Source organism: Rhincodon typus, chromosome 1 (genome assembly GCF_021869965.1).
Source record: "Rhincodon typus isolate 14 chromosome 1, sRhiTyp1.1, whole genome shotgun sequence".
Taxonomy (NCBI): domain Eukaryota; kingdom Metazoa; phylum Chordata; class Chondrichthyes; order Orectolobiformes; family Rhincodontidae; genus Rhincodon; species Rhincodon typus.
Window position 1 is genome coordinate 21052107 of NC_063332.1, and position 17152 is coordinate 21069258.

General features: G+C 42.9%; 1 protein-coding gene across 1 annotated transcript in view; it reads left to right on the plus strand.

The window, feature by feature from the left end:
* The first annotated feature begins 6509 nt into the window (after positions 1–6509).
* reep1 (receptor accessory protein 1) overlaps positions 6510–17152 on the plus strand; it is a 37586-nt gene continuing 26943 nt past the window's right edge. The window contains exons 1-3 of the mRNA XM_048598228.1: positions 6510–6580; positions 10154–10274; positions 15402–15515. Of these exons, the coding sequence (XP_048454185.1) occupies positions 6513–6580; positions 10154–10274; positions 15402–15515 (303 nt within the window). The 5' untranslated portion in view covers positions 6510–6512. The remainder of the gene's footprint in view (positions 6581–10153; positions 10275–15401; positions 15516–17152) is intronic.

The following is a 17152-nucleotide window of genomic DNA, read 5'->3' on the forward strand; positions in this document are numbered from 1 at the left end:
AGTTTCCATGTGAGGAGAGACTGGATAGGCTAGGTTTGTTTCCCTTGGAACAGAAGAAGCTGAAGGGGGATCTGATTCAGGTATTCAAAATAATGAGAGGGAGAGACAGAGTAGATTGTGAGAATCTTTTCCCCAAGGCAGAGGTGTCTAAGGCCAGAGGACACAGATTTAATGTAAGGAGAAAGTGGTTTAGAGGAAATCTGAGGATTTTTTTTCTAGCTGTATGGAACATGCTGCCTGAGAAGGTGGTGAAAGCAGGTACTGTCACAACATGGTAAGAAGCATCTGATGACCATGCAAAATGTCAGTGCATAGTAGGCTGCGGACCCACAGCAGGTAAATGGGATTCGTTTAGTTTGGTGCTTGTTGGTCAGCGTGGACATTGTAGGCCAAAGGGCCTGTTTCTATGCTGTGTGTCTCTGGACCACATGGGACCTGAACCCAGGCCTGCTAATTCAGAGCTAGACACTCTACCACTGAGCTACAGAGTCTCCTTTGAACCACCAATTTGGAGTTCTGATCTGTCAAATTAGTGCAAAGGACAATGTTCTCCCTCAGAATCAGTCTTAAAGGAATCACACATTGTGACAACCTGTTTGCACAAAACAAACTAAAAGACCTGGCAAAGAATCAGTGGGATGAATGGCTGTCTGATCTGACCAAGTGACAGTGCGATTCAGAGTTAAAGGGAACATTGATGGAAGCCATTGCACTGTTTTACTTCAGCGCTCAGATCAGAACTCAAACAGCCAGTCACCACCAACAGTGTCAACAGGAGCACCCAACATGGAGAGGGAATGAGCATTAAGATGTGTAGTTCACAGCACCCAGCAACCTTCTCAAGGTTAAGTAGACAATGAACACTGACCATGCCAGTGATTCCCACGTTGCCAGGAATGAATGTTGTAAAATGACAGAGTGAACAGACAGAGAATTAAGCTACTCAACATGCCAGATCACAGGAGATTTGGAGTGTCTGTCACATCAACTGGTGGCAGGCTACTGCAACAAGCCCTGCTGCCAAGTGGATATTTTGATCACACCTTACCTGTAGTGTCAAAGTCAATGCTGCTCTCACTTACTTTACCATTGGATCCTTCCAGGGCTCTTGTTGGAGATATTTGTATTATCTTCCAGTCAGCACACCAAACATTTGTGGAATGGATGACGGATGGCTTTTTGCCAGGGTCAGCAGCTGATGATACCGGTCAGTTAGAGCAGTCTGTCAGGTCTGTGGTATGAGCTGGCTTCTCCCAGGGCTGTAGGCTATCACTGATTGCACTAAAGTAGCATTTAAGGCACCCAGAGATCATCCAGGAATGTCATCTCCATCAATGTGCAACCACAAGACAATATGAGTGCTGAAGACTTCTGGGAAGCTTTCGTTATGTTTTTGTTTTGCTCTAATCAGCTCTTCCTGGCCTCTTACCACTTTGAAGCAGAGTTATTAACTGGTTGATCAGAAACAAGTGATGCCCATGAGAAACTCACAGACTGGGGCCAGGAGCATTGCAAGGACAGCTCCTTGCCAGCCAGGTGAATGACTGAGCAAGTTTTCGGCTTCCTGCACAGACCTGGGTCTCCAGGATTGTACTGTGCTTTGTTCAGCATCATGTTGAGGTGTGTAGGAGGAACAAGACACAGAGCGCACAACCTCCTCAGACCGTCCCTAGGCAGAGGCAAAACCTGATGTGGTCAAAGCACTAATAATGGCACTCAAACTACCATTGGTCACCTCAATGCCCTCACTATTACTTGAGCATCACTTAGGTTCCATCAATCCACCATCTGAAAAGTACATGCTAAAGCCACTAGTCCCTCCTACAGCTCGAATTAAGAATACTATAAAGAAGCCGTCCCCAGGTCTTGGTGTCAGTTCCTGTCTTACTATTCATCATAACTGAGACAATCACATGTCAAGTAGCAATCAAAATGGGAACTTGGGGAAATAGGGACAATCCAGGAAACTATAGATCAGTGAGTCTCACATTGGTGGTTGGGAAGCTATTGGAAAGAATTCTTAGGGATAGGATTTACATGCATTTGGAAAAACATGCCCTAGTTAGGGACAGTCAGCATGGCTTTGTGCAGGGCAGGTCATGTCTTACTAACTCGATTGAATTTTTCAAGGAGATGACAAAGGTGATCGATGAGAGTTGAGAAGCGGATGTTGTCTACCTAGTTGCGTGGATTCAGAATTGGCTTGACCATAGAAGGCAGAGGGTAGTGGTGGAAGGGTGTTTTTCAGGCTGGAGGTCGATGACTAGTGGTGTTCCGCAGGGATCCGTACTGGGACCTCTGCTGTTTGTGATCTACATAAATGACTTGGATGAAAATGTAGATGGGTGGGTTAGTAAGTTTGCAGACAATACAAAGATCAATGGAGTTGTGGATAGTGTAGAAGGTTGTCAAAGAATGCAGCAGGATATAGATCAGTTGCAGATGTGGGCTGAGAAATGGCAGATGGAGTTTATTCTGGGTAAGTGTGAGGTGCTGCACTTTGGGAGATCATATGTTAAGGAAAAGTGTACAGTTATAGTATACAGTTGGGGCGGCACAGTGGTTCAGTGGTTAGCACTGCAGCCTCACAGAGCCAGGGACCCAGGTTCGATTCCAGCCTCAGGTGACTGTCTGTGTGGAGTTTGCAAATTCTCCCCGTATCTGCGTGGGTTTCCTCCCACAGTCCAAAGATGCAGGCTAGGTGGATTGGCCATGCTAAATTGCCCGTAGTGTTCAGGGGTGTGTGGGTTATAGGGGGATGGGTCTGGGTGGGATGCTCCAAGGGTCGATGTGGACTTGTTGGGCTGAAGGGCTTGTTTCCACACTGTAGGGATTCTATGTTAATGGCAGGACTTTGAACAGCACGATGTGCAGAGGGATCCTGGGGTTCAAATCTATAGGTCCCTGAAAGTGGTCACACAAGTGATTTGATAGAGGTGTACAAAATGATCAGAGGTATAGATAGAGTAGACAGCCAGAGACTTTTTCCTAGGGTGGAGGTAGCTTTTACGAGGGGACATAGTTTTAAAGTGAAAGAAGGTAGATATCGGGGAGACGTCAGAAGTAGGTTCTTTACTCAGAGAGTGGTAGGGGCATGGAATGCATTGCCGGAGAGTGTAGTGGAGTCGGCCTCATTAGGGGCATTTAAGCGGCTATTAGATAGGCATATGGATGATAGTAGCGGTGGAGGTTAGATAGACCTTAGGTTTAGGGTTAAAGTTCAGCACAATGTCGTGGGCCGAAGGGCCTGTACTGTGCTGTGCTGTTCTGTGTTCTAAGTACATAGGTTGATAAAGAGGTATATGGCATACTTACCTTTATTAGTTGGGGAATTGAGTACAAGAGTCAGGATGTCATGTTGCAACTTTATAAGACTTTGGTAAGGCCACAGTTAGAATATTGCATTCAGTTCTGGTAGCCACATTACAGGAAGGATGTGAAGGCTTTGGAGAGTGCGCAGAAGAGGTTTACCAGGATGCTGTCTGGATTAGACGGTATGAGCTATAAGGAGAGGCTAGAAAAACTCGGAGATAGTAAGAACTGCCAATGCTAGAGTCAGAGATAACACAGTGTGGAGCTGGAGGAACACAGCATCAGAGATAATACAGTGTGGAGCTGGAGGAACACAGTAGGGATAACACAGTGTGGAGCCGGAGGAACAAGTAGTCAGAGATAACACAGTGTGGAGCTGGAGGAACACCATAGAGATAATACAGTGTGGAGCCGGAGGAACACAGTAGTCAGAGATAACACAGAGTGGAGCTGGAGAAACACAGCAACTCGGGTTGTTTTCTCTGGAGCGGCGGAAGCTGAGGGAAGACTTGATAGAAGTCTGTAAAATTATGAGATTGGGTTATAGTCAGAATCATTTTGCCAGAGTTGAAATGTCTAAAACTAGGGGGCATGCATTTAAGGTGAGAAGGGAAAAGTTCAAAGGAGATGTAAGGGGCACGTTTTTTACACAGAGAGTGGTAGGAGTCTGAAACACGCTGCCAGGGGTGGTGGTAGAGGCAGATGTGATAGGGCCATTTAAGAAACTTTTAGATAAGCACATGAATATGCAAGGATTGGAGGGATATGGACCAAGGGCAGGCAGAAGAGATTAGTTTAATTTGGCGTCATGTTCGGCACAACATCGTGGGCCAAAGAGCTCATCCTGTGCTGTACCGTTCTATGTTCTATGTTCTGTGTTGTAGTAGAAATAAATAATATGTATGCGCTCCAAACAAAACCGAAGTTTAATGTTCTAACATTATGTAATTTACCTTTAAGCAATTACGAATCTTTCTCTGCATTTTCTTAACACTTCTATATCCTGCAGCCCCTGTGCTATCAGCAGAGCAAGAGGTGAACTGTTCATTCCTCGGTACTGAATGCTGAAATCGTACAGATTTTGGCATCTGTGAGGGCTTCACTAAAGACTATTTCACCTGCAGGAAAAGGGACAGACTTGAACACGAGGACATAAGGCAGCTGGTGGGAGACTTACTGGGATGAGGTGGGGGTTGTGAAGGGCAGGAGGCACCAGGTGCAATGTTAAAGTGCCAAGCCCCTGCTTCCAACTCACCTTACAGAACTGTTTCTCCCATGGCTTAGCTATGCATCCCTTATAGCAGTGATCTGGAAAATCCTTAGCTGCAAATTAGCGAGATGATGAATAGTCAAGGTGAGGCTATCATCTTGGTGGAATCCTGACATGCAATTTAAACTTTGAACAGTTAAATATTCAGATTAGTTTATGGGATTTAAGCATTTCTGTCATCATTTAATGTCCATCTCTAGTTGCCTTTGAGAGGGTGGTGGTGAGCTGTCCCCTTGAATCGCTGCTATCCAGGGGCTTTGTTATCCCCACAGCACTATTAGGAAGACAGTTCCAGCATTTTGACCAAGCATCACTGAAGGAATGATGATATTGTTCTTAGTGAGGATAGCTGGTGGCTTCAAGGGGAACATACATGAGATGCTGTTCCCATGCATCTGCTATTCCTTTCCTCATAGAGTGCAGATGTCACACATTTTGGAAGGCACTGTTGAAGAAGCCATAGGGAGTTGCTAAGGCATTTTGTGGTTGGAATGGTGTACAAAGACAAGAAAGTTATACCAGACTAGTATGGAACACTGGCTCAGCCTCAACTGGAGAATTGTGTCCAGTTCTTGGTACCACATTTTCAGAAAGATGTGAAGGTTTTAAAAAGTAATTGCAGAAAAATTCACGAGAAGGTTCCAGAAAAGGGGTACTTCAGTTACATAGATAGTTTGGAGACATTGTGACTGTTCTCTCACAGAAAAGGAAGTTGAGAGCAGATTTGATTGAGGTGTTCCAAATCATTGAGAGGCCCGAATGGAGTAGATAGGGAAAAACAGTTTGGAAGATCATAGGAGTTGGTGGAAGGATTGAACATTAGAGAGCACTCATTTAAGGAAATTGGCAAAGGGAGCAGTGAAGACATGAAAAGTGACTCTTTCACACAGCGAATAGTTCAGGTCTGGTGTAGCCACTTAAGAAGGAATTGGACAATTATCTGAAAAAGATGAATATTGCTCAGATATGGGCAGAAGGCTGGGGAGTAGCACTAGATAAATTGTTACTTTGGATAGTCAGAGTAGGAGCTAAGGCCAAATGGCCTTTTCCTGTGCTGTAGAGGTTCTATGCTCCTGTGATGCTGTAGTTAAAGAGTATTGTGAATTATGGCGAGAGATAGTAAGAACTGCCGATGCTGGAGTCTGAGATATCCAGAGATATCTTCAGAAGAAGGGTCTCGGCCCGAAACGTCAGCCTTTCTGCTCCTCTGATGCTGCTTGGCCTGCTGTGTTCATCCAGCTCTACACCTTGTTATCTCTATCTATGTCAGTACACTATCCCAATCCTGTTAGTTTTAAATGCTAATCTTTTATATGGGGATCTTACCAAAAGCTTTCAGAAAGTCCAATAAACCACATCCACTGGATCCTCCTTATTAATTCTACAAGTTGCACCCTTGAAATATTCAAGTAGATTTGTCAAGTACAGTTTCCCTTCCATAAATTCATGTTGTCTCTGTTCGATCCTGTCACTATTTTCCGATCAATTTTATGCTGAACACATGTTAGCCTCTCAAACATGCAAGCTCTATCATATAGAAGGACAAGAACAGAAGCTGCAGGGAAGCAGGTTCCCTCCATGTGAACATCCTGAATCTGAATTATATCACTGATCTTTCATTGTTGGTGTGCCAAAGTCCTGGAACTGCCTTTTCTCAATTGTTCTCTGAGAGCATCTTCACAGAATAGACCGGTGTGGTTCATAAGGCAGTTCACTACCGATCTCTCAAGGCCTATTAGGGTTGGGTATTAAAGGATGACTGTATCAATAGCTCCCATTTTGCCTAAATGCATTAAGAAAGGTCATGGGTATCTGACTTACTAATGTTTAGAACAGTTTGTGGCACAAATTCCACTTCTGTTTTTGTATGTTTGGCAAAATGTAGCTTTATCAATTTTTTTTTTATTATTTCTCGAACCAGGTAAAATGGATGATGTACTGGATTATATTTGCACTGTTCACCACGGCAGAAACCTTCACAGATCTGTTTCTTTCCTGGTAAGGCACAGTATTGTTTTATTGTTGTAATCCAGCACAGATTGTGGAAATGTGTCATGTGCCAGTGGTGAAATATATAGACCTCTGCACTGCTTATGAAGCACTAATAACAAACCTCAGCACTAAATTTGATTTTTGTTGCGTCCAATAGACAGCACATTTTGTTTTAAGAAATAAATCCAACTCACAGTGTAGTGATCCAATCTGCTTTTACAGGAGTGGTTGAAATACTGGTGGACAGTAAAGTTCCTGGCTAGAAAGCTTCAGCAACTAGTGCAGCCTGACCAAAAAAGAAAAGTAAAAGTTGCATTAATATAGCACCTCTCATGTCTACAGGATATTGCAAAACACTTTGCATCCAGTGATTTACTGTTGAATAGTAGCCACTGTTGTACTGCAAGAAAAGCAACAGAAATGTGATAATGACATGTGATAATGTGATAATCTACTTTTGTGATGTGTTTAAGGGATAATTATTGGCTGATTTGGGACATCATGTTGAGATTGTACAGGACATTGGTGAGACCTCTTCTGAAGTACTCTGTGCAGTTCTGGTTGCCCTGTTATAGGAAGGATATTATTAAATTGGAGAGGGTTCAGAAATGATTTATCAGGATGTTGCTGGGAGTGGAGGGTTTGAGTTATAAAAATTTCTGGATATGCTGGGAATCTTTTCACTGGAGTGTAGGAAGTTAAGGGCTGACCTTATTGAGGTTTAATAAATCATGAGGGGCATGGATAAGGTGAATGACAAGGGTCTTCTCCCTAGGGTGGGGGAGTTCAAACCAGGGGTGTATTTTTAAGGTGAGAGGAGAAAGATTTATAAAGGCCATGAGGGGCAACTTTTTTATACAGAGGATGGTTCGTGTGTGGAATGAACTGTCAGAGGAAGTGATGGATGCAGATACAGTTACAGCGGTTAAAAGATATTTGGCTAAGTACATGAATAGGAAAGATTTGGAGGGATATAGGCTAAACGCAGGCAGGTGGGACTAGTTTAGTTTGGTAACATGGTCAGCGTGGACTATTTGGACCGAAGGGTCTGTTTCCATGCTATATGACTCTGTGACTCTATATTCATTACTGTTTAGATAAAGCAGAGGTGATCTTTTGAGTTTGAGTTATTGTTGTCACAAGTACTGGGATACAGTGAAAAGTGTTGTTTTGCGCGTTCTACAGGCAGTTCATACCAGGGGCTTGACCGGTTTGATGATCAGAGATGTTTTCCCTCTTGGCAGAAATTAGAATTAGGGCACACTGTTTAAAACTAAGGCACCACCGATTTAAGATAGAGATGAGAAAGAATTTATTTTCTCTTAGTCTTTGAAATTCTCTTCCATAAAGGGCGTTGGAGGCTGTGTCATTGAATATACTCAAGACCAAGTAGAGTTTGTTATTAACAAAGTAGTCAGGGGTTATGGTGGGCAGACAGGAAAGTTCTATTAATGCCACAATCATATTAGCTATGATTGTATTGAATGATGGAGCTGGCTCAATGACCTTGTGATCTCATGATTTATAAAATAGTGCTGTGGAATCTTAATCATCCATCTGAATGGACAGGCAGGCCCTCAGTTTAACATCTCATCCCAAAGACTGAAGCAAAAGTAAGAGTCTTGGACCTAGGTTGTCATTCTGAAGTGTTGTTGAAGGAGCCTTGGTGAATTTCTGCAGTCCATCTTGTAGATGGTACACAATGCTGCTACTGAGCTTTTGTGGATGTGGTGCCAATTCAGTGGACTGCTTTATCTTCGATGGTATCAAACTTCTTGGTTGTTGTCGGAATTGCACCCATCCAGGCAAATCCATCACACACCTGACTTGTGCCCTGTAGGTGTCCTTGATGTTGTGGTAGTGTCTCTATTTCTGGAGCAGGAGGGTTCAAGGCCCACCTGCTCTAGAGGTGTGTAATAACATCTCAGAACAGGTTAATTGTATAAAATATCTCAAAAGTATGGTTAGATCTTGCCCTTCACTCCTGGGATCAGAGTCCAAATTAGCACAGGATGATGGGTTGAATATCTACTTGCTGTAAGATTCCAAAGTGAAATGAATTTGGACAGTGCCAATCAGCTCCAGGTAGGGCGCTGCAGAACAAAACTTTATGTTTATTACCCATTGCTAATGTAATATATACAGATCCTGGGGATGCTTGAAGTGGGAAATAGAAAAAACAAGCTAATGATACAGTATTTGACCTGCATCTCCTTCTGTTAAACTTAATTTAAACATAAGGAATAGGATTAAGTCATATGGCTGCTCAGGCCAGCTCCATCATTCAATACAAAAACAAAGTTGCTGGAAAAGCTCAGCAGGTCTGGCAGCATCTGTGAAGGAGAAAACAGAGTTAATGTTTTGGGTCCGGTGACCCTTCCTGATTTATAGCATCTGCAGTTCTTTTGGTTTCCATCATTCAATAGCTTCATGACTGACCTTATACCTCAACTCCACTGTCCTGCCCTCTTTTCTTGTCCTTTGGAAATTGTTTTATTTGCTAATAATGATAAATATCCCAATTTCCTTAGTCTGTTCTAATATTAAAGCTTTTGGTCCATTGTCCTATCCTGGTGAATCTTTCCTGTGGACATGACATTTTTCCAAAAGTGCCCACCAAAATATTCCATCCAACAAAGATTGATAGCATTACCTCTTTCTGTATATATTTGATATCCATATTTATTAAACATAGCAGAAATATATGTTTCTTTTTTGCAGCGTTATCAACTTATGCTGCTATGTTTAAAGATTTGTTTGTCTGCGAGACACTTTTTGCTTTTATAACCTTGTAAAGTTTTATCAATTTGGATATATTTCTTAAAGTGTGACAGCTAACATTTCTCTTTGCTAAATTTAATTTGTTGTTTGTTTGCCTGTAACCTATGTCCTTCTGAAGCCGCCTACAGTTTCTCCACGGTTAGTTATACACATCCCCTACTTTGTGCCATGTGCAAATATTGATATTATGTCCTGAAACCAAAGTCCAGTTCATTTACACATGAAGATTAAGAAGAGCACTGTTGCACTTGATCCCAGGGCACCCTAATGTTTATATCCCTTCAGTCTGAAAACATCATTAACTGTTGCTCGGTGTTTTCTGCCCTTTAAACAATTTCCTATCATGCCACTTTCCCCTTAATATGAGTTCACTCTTTTTAAACCAACAAGCTTTCTATGTAGCATCTTGAGCATCAATCACTACACTTCTTTTGTCAGTCCACTCTACTGCTTCAATCTGCTCCGTTGATCAAGCAATTTACCTTGTACGAATCTATGCTGCCTGTCATTATTCAACCTACATTATTCAAAGTGAGTATTGGGCAGGCCATTGACCACAGCCTGCTGATTCTGCTAATGGGGATGTTTATTTTCCCCATTCTCTTGTCCACATGAAACCCACTCAGGGTTAAACATACCCTTGAGAGTGTATCAATGTGAGATTGGGCTAAAATAGCAAGCATCTAACTTTGCTTGAAGGTCGTCTGTTTATTTCTTTCTGTTTTGCAATGTTTTGCAAGCTGGTCTGGTTGTGTGTGGACTGTACATCACAAGATGCTCCTCTGTTTGTCCCCACAGGTTTCCATTTTATTATGAACTTAAAATTGCATTTGTTATTTGGCTGCTCTCCCCTTACACAAAAGGCTCCAGCGTTCTCTACAGGAAGTTTGTACATCCAACTCTCTCTTCCAAAGAGCAGGTGAGAAAAGTTATGACATAACTATGTTTACAACACATTTGGTTAATTAAGTTATTAAGCTGGACCTTTAAGCACTGCCTTTCTCGCTGAAAATTTCTACTAGACTCAGAGGAATGGGAGTAGGCCATTCAGCCCCATGAACCTGTTATGTTTGTCAATTAGATCTTACCCACATCTTTGGATCCATAACTCTTTATACCCTCACCTACTAAAACCTATCGATCACAGTTTTGAAATTTTCGGATGACCTAGCATCGACAGCACTTTTTTCACGCTTATGCTTCCATATTCTGGAATTCCACAGCATAGGAAATAGTTCTGTCTAGCCACCCAGTCAATTCCTTTCAAAAACATAAACATCCCCTGAGAGCAAGCCATGTCATTCGGGCCCAGTAATAGAGTGCAATGTCTCCTTCATATTTATGAGACTGACATTGAGTTGTTCTAGGTTCTCAGACTGCAGAGTTTTTAATTTTCCATTTGTGTATTGGGTATCTGTATTGACATTGGTTTGTGAAGATGTGGTATAGGCTGGCCCAGGCTGATCAAAGCCATGAATCTCCTGCACTGGGTTTTTCACAAGGTGTGGTTTGTGACTTGTTCTCAACTCTATTCAGCTTTCTGCACTTCATCAGGGTCCTAAAGGGCTTGCACTGGTTACAAACATGTAGAAACATAGAAACGTAAAAAATAGTTGCAGGAGTAGGCCATTCGGCCCTTTGCGCCTGCACCACCATTCAGTACAATCATGGTTGATGATGCAATTTCAGTATCCCACTCCCGCTTTCTCTCTATGCCCCTTGATCCCTTTAGCCTCAAGGGCCACGTCCAGCTCCCTCTTGAATATATCTAATGAACTGGCCCCAACAGCTTTCTGTGGCAGAGAATTCCACTGGTTCTCAACTCTCTGAGTGAAGGAATTCTTCCCCCTCTCAGTCCTGAATGGCTTACCCCTTATTCTTAGACTGTGACCTCAAGTTCTGGACTTCCCCAATATCGGGAATGTTCTTCACCCATCTAACCTGAGGCAGGGTTCCAAAAGTACATAATCCTGTAACAGAAACAAATTTCTTCTCATCTCTACCTAAAAAGGTGACACCCCATTTTAAGACAGTGTTCCCAATTCTGGACTCACCCACAAAACTAAGTATCCTCTCCGTGTCCACCTTGTCAAGACCATTTAGGGTCTCATATACTTCAATCGGATCACCCATCATTCTGCTAAGCTCTAGTGAAAACTAGTCTAGTCGATCTATTTTTTCAACAAAAATCAACCCTGTCTTTCCAAGTATCAATGTAGTAAACCTCCTCTGAACCACCTCTGACTCATTGATATCCTTCCATAAATAAGGAGACCAAAACTGCACAAAGTATTCATGTGGTGTTGAAGTCTGAATGGAGGAGTTGTTCATTTTCCATAATTCACTGTATGAGTCGGCCAGGGTTAACATTATTTTGCTTAAACACTCTGCGCAGCAATTTGTGCAAATTCCTCCTTCACATTCAAACATGGATTAGCCAGATATGATGAATCAAACAGATACAAGCTTATATACAGAGTAGAGTAGGGTGTTTCTAGCTCTCTCATTTCTCTAGTAGCAAACATCTTCAGTTATTCAAAGGTAAGGTCCTCTTCTCCTCAACTCCATTGAGTACTGTGGCAGAGATTTGTTCCCAGTTCCAGCACAGAAGAGATCAGGGATGCACAAGGAACGTTAAGTCGTTTGGAGACTGCCTTTCCATTGCTCACTTGCATAGATCTCTCGTCCAAGACAGCTGCTGGCCAATCAGATTGGCTGACAACTTTGTAATCTCAGCAGCGCTACCAGGATTGGTGGTGATGGCTGGAACTACAAGCCACAGGATGGAAAAAGGTGTAGGGTCTTGTGGTGAGAAAGGAAAGGGAGACCCAGCATGTTGGGGGAAGGGAGGGTGATGAGACCATGTGGAGCTGTGCTTTGAAGACCAGTTGGTCTTGAAGAAGACCATGAAGATCAATTTAAAAAGGAGAAACCATGGAGGCCCAGACCTTGGAGAGAGCACCTGATTTCAATTCACACTTCCCCCCACCCAGATCTGAGTCAGCTTGCAACCAGATCTGGGAGATTTGAGAAGAGGCCTGTAAAATTCTGCCTTTGATATTCTTTTACAGCTGGGTACCTCAAAACACTCTAATTATCAAATCATCATGGAATAGGTGCAGCACAAAACAAGGCGAGTCAGCCCACTGTGACCATGTTTGCAAGAGCAGCTCTCCTACTCCTTGTCTTTTTCCCTAATTTTTGTTTCAGATAGTTATCTCATTTGCTTTAGTTGAAGTTCCATTTAATCAGTCTCCATCACACTGCCAGGCAATGCATTTCTGATCCTAACCACTTCCTGCCTACAATGGTTTTCATAACTACTTCCAGCATTGCCTCCTTTGCCAATTTCCTTGAATTGATGACCTCTGGTGCCCCTGACAACAGTCGGTCAGCATAGTGGCTCAGTGGTTAGCTGTGCTGCCTTACAGTGTCAAGGACCTGGGTTCGATTCCAGCCTCAGGTTGGAGTCTGTGTCAAGTTTTCATGTTCGCCCTGTGTCTGTATTGGGTTTGTGCTGAGCCTGCATAGTGCAGTGGTTGTGCTCCTACCCTTGGCCCAGGTTCAGGTTCTACCTGTTCTGAAGGTATATTGTAACATACATGAGCAGGTCAATTAAAATAACTGCACTGACAGGAGCAGGTTCTCCTTATGGACTCAGCATTATCAGCAAACTCAGATTGATCATCTGTCAGCCTTGGAAAGAAAGGGGTGCAGGTTCTACTGTCTTTATCAATGTGAAGAATTTCTGGAAATTACACTTTAGCATAGGATTCATGTGAATTCAAACATAAATAACAGCATGCCAGACCAGAATGTTACAGTGTTTGTCCACACTTAAATCACATATAGAAACTAGATTGTAAGCATAAAGCAATGTTATCATAAACATACAGCCCAGAACAGTGCCCTATTTCCATTATTTGTTTAGTAAACAAACAAGGTGAAAATATTGATCTAGCCATTTCCTTTTAGCCTTAAATGTACATGGCAATGTTGTGAGGTATAAAAACTGTTCTTGTTCATGAACGGGGTAAGGAACTCAAAACATATCTCCAAGCTGAACAGAATTCCAAGATTTTATTCAACTCACTTTAAGTCTGGACGTATTTAATAGTTGCTGGAGCAGGTTAGAAAAAGATCCTGATCAATTTATCAGAGGACTGAATGCTGGTAAAGATCAGGCATGTTTCAGAAACAGAAGGAGAAATATTGAACTTAGATTTTTCTGTGTTGATCTGGTTAATATTGCTGCTTCTATTAGAAGTTACCGGCTCTCAGTCTGACATATTATTCTTGTAAAGACTTAAACCTATCTATTCTCAGAATACTGGTTCAAGGCCAGCTAGGCAAGGTTAAAAGATGTCATATATAGTCCAGATATCACTTCAACTTGTTGACAGCTGCTGAGAGTTAAACAGTTATATGTTTACTAGCCTTAGGCTGCCAAATCTAAAATTAGTCTGGAGAAGCATGACCACACAATTGTAAGAACGTCTGTTGAGAACAGTCAGAAGAAAACCATCAAATAAACAAGTCAACTATTTCTACAAAAGAGTCAGATTTTCACCCAGTGCAAATACTATTGCTGGCCTGGAATTATAATGATTTCCATTTCTAGCACACTTGTGTCAAACATACAGATCTATATTAAAGTCTTTAGACCATGTGACTTGGGTCATGGCACCTGATATACAATAACATGCTGTGTTCCTGTTGTAAACCCTTAGTGTTATTATAGTTGTGTTGCCCAGTAGCTGAGTGACATGTTTATTTTGCTTGATGATTAAGTGGGACACTGATTTGTGGAGAGGCAACATGGACATGATAAGCCAAATGACCTACTTCATAGATCACAAATCATAGAATCCCTACAGTGTGGAAACAGGCCCTTCAGCCCAACAAGTCCAAACCAACCCTCAGAGCACCCACCCAAACCCATCCCCCGTAACCCACCTAATCTACACATCCCTGAGCGCTACGGGCAATTTAGCATGGCCAATCCACCTAGCCTACACATCTTTGGACTGTGGGAGGAAACCCACACAGACATGGGGAGAATGTGCAAACTCCACACAGTCACCCAAGCGTGGAACTGACCCTGGGTCCCTGGCACTGCGAGGCAGCAGTGCTAACCACCGTGCCACCCCACCATAATTTCTGTCCTGTAAATGACTCTATGCTGCACCACAGTGAACATCCTCACATTTCTGAATAAAAGCAAAATACTGCAGATGCAGGAAATCTGAAACAAACACAGAGAATTCTGGAGAAGCTCAGCTGGTTTGGCAGAATCTGTGGAGAGAGAAACAGAGTTAAGGTTTTGAGTCCAGTACGAAGATGAATCATACTGGTTTGGAAACAGTAACTCTGTTTCTCTCTCCATAGATACTGCCAGACCTGCTGAGTTTCTCCAGCATGCTCTGTGTTATCCTCAAGTTTCCATAGGATGGGATTTAGGGTTAGAACCTCCATGGGTGTTATCCACCATAATTGTAGGTCATGTCCATTCCTTCAGGGTTTCTCTGGCTGTTCCACTGAGGAGGAATGGGTGAACTGCTTTGAAAAATAATGCACTATGATTTTCCAATCGGTGAATGATTTAACAAGTGCTCGATTCTTCAAGTGGATTGGGGACTGAATTCTTCATATGGGGAGTGGAATACAATGTCAGAAAGCTCTTTAAGAGTGAGTGGGATCAGGGCCTAGAATCTTTATGTGGTACGGTGAGCAATTTGGAGCCCTGAATGTTCATTGAGCCTCAAATCTGTCAATGCGTGAATTGGATACTGCCTCAAGTGAATTGGTTGGGCAGGTTGGGCAGATGAACAGATTAACTCTCCTGCAACTTCATGCAGAGATGTTGCAGCAGCAATCTTGGCCAAAAACTGGTAGACTGGTCCAAAACGCCTGAACTAAATCTACCCATTTTTCAGAGGGGAGAGAGATAAACAGGGTTGCTTAACGTCACATCAGCACGAGTAAACCACTTACTGTTGTCCCAATCAGTAATGTTTTCTCAGACGTTCCCTTCTCTTCATCACAGGAGATTGATGACTATTTGAGCCAAGCCAAGGATCGGAGCTATGAAGCTGTGATGCAGTTTGGAAGGCGTGGACTGAATGTGGCAGCGACTGCCGCTGTCACAGCTGCTGCCAAGGTAACAGCCACAGGGCAATTTGCTCATGGGTACACTTGTGTTCAACCGATGGTTGGCACAATAGAGAGACTGGACATTGGCGTTACCGTATAATTGCTGGTTCAAGATATCCAGGACCCTACTCTCCCCTGTCTCACTTCCACCGAAATCAATGGAAATAGGGAGAGATACACAACAGCAAAACTGAACCAATATTGGTAATGCTACACAATCACCTTAAGTCAACATTTCAATTAATGCTCCCTTAAACAGAGATGTTGCTGCAGGTTATAGGGATAGACAAAGGTCTTGGACAACAGAAACTTCTATGTTTTCAAGTGAACGTCATGAAGTGTGTTTGGTTTGGCATTGGTTTGCTCAGGAAATTTGGATCAGATTAGTAGGAACAGTGTAAGGACATTGGTGGTACGTTGAAGACAATAGGCTGGATGGGCTTAGTGGCCTTAGATTTACAAGCATGTTGCTGGAATTAGATGGTTTGAACTATAGAGAAAGGCTGAGAAGAAGGGTCCCTACCCGAAACGTGAACTTTCCTGCTCCTCCGATGCTACCTGGTCTACTGTGTTCCTCCAGCTCCACACTGAATAGGTTGGGGCTTTTTACCCTGGAGCATCCGAGTCTGAGGAGTGACCTTATAGAAGTTTTTTTAAAATTATGAAGGGCATAGATAGAATGAATAGCCAAGGGTGGGGGAGTCCATAACTAGAGGACATAGGTTTAAGGCGAGAGGGGATAGACTTAAAAGGGACCTGAAGGGCAGCTTTTTCACATAGAGGGTGGTGCGTGTATGCAATGAGCTGCCAGAGGAAGTGGTGGAGGTGGGTACAATTACAACATTTAAAAGGGATCTGGATGGGTATATGAACAGATATGGGCCAAATGCTGGCAAATGTGACCACGTCAGATTGGGATGTGTGGTCGGCGCAGTGGAGTTGGACTGAAGGGTCTGTTTCCGTGCTGTATAACTCTATGACTCTAATAAAGCAAGAGTGAAATTTGACCTTTTCAATTACCAGTCATCATCAGCCTCATTCCATCAGGAATCTTTCATAAGTTCATAAAATGCCTTAATATTAACAACACTTGAAGAGAAAAGCATCAAACTCCAATTGCTGCAATTGAACTCCAAAGTGGAAGCCCAGATCTTTGTCTTGGATCGTTGGAGACCAGATGTATGACTGATAGGCCTTCAGGACACTGTGAATGTCCTGACACATTGAACTATACGGGCATTGTGCTAGAATTTTAAACTTCCGTTGGGCAATTCCCCAACTCCCTGGATCCACCCACATTAGAATTGTAAGCCTGGGACCGTCCTGATGTATCTGCCTGAGTAGTTACACAGGAAATGTTAGACAGATTTAAAACTGGTCTAATTTCAGGATAATTAAATAACTGATGCCCCAATCAGTTACACTGATGACCCGAATATTGCCCTCAACCCAACCTGACTACCCCACAACCAACTAATTATCCCCTGACCTGACCCAATTACCCTCCTGTTGACTACCTAACTACCCCATCAGACCTGATACAACAAGACCCCCGATCACCTCGCTCACTATCCACCTCACTCTCCAACCACCTCACTCACTGACCACCTCACCCTCCGACCACCCCACTCACTGACCACCTCA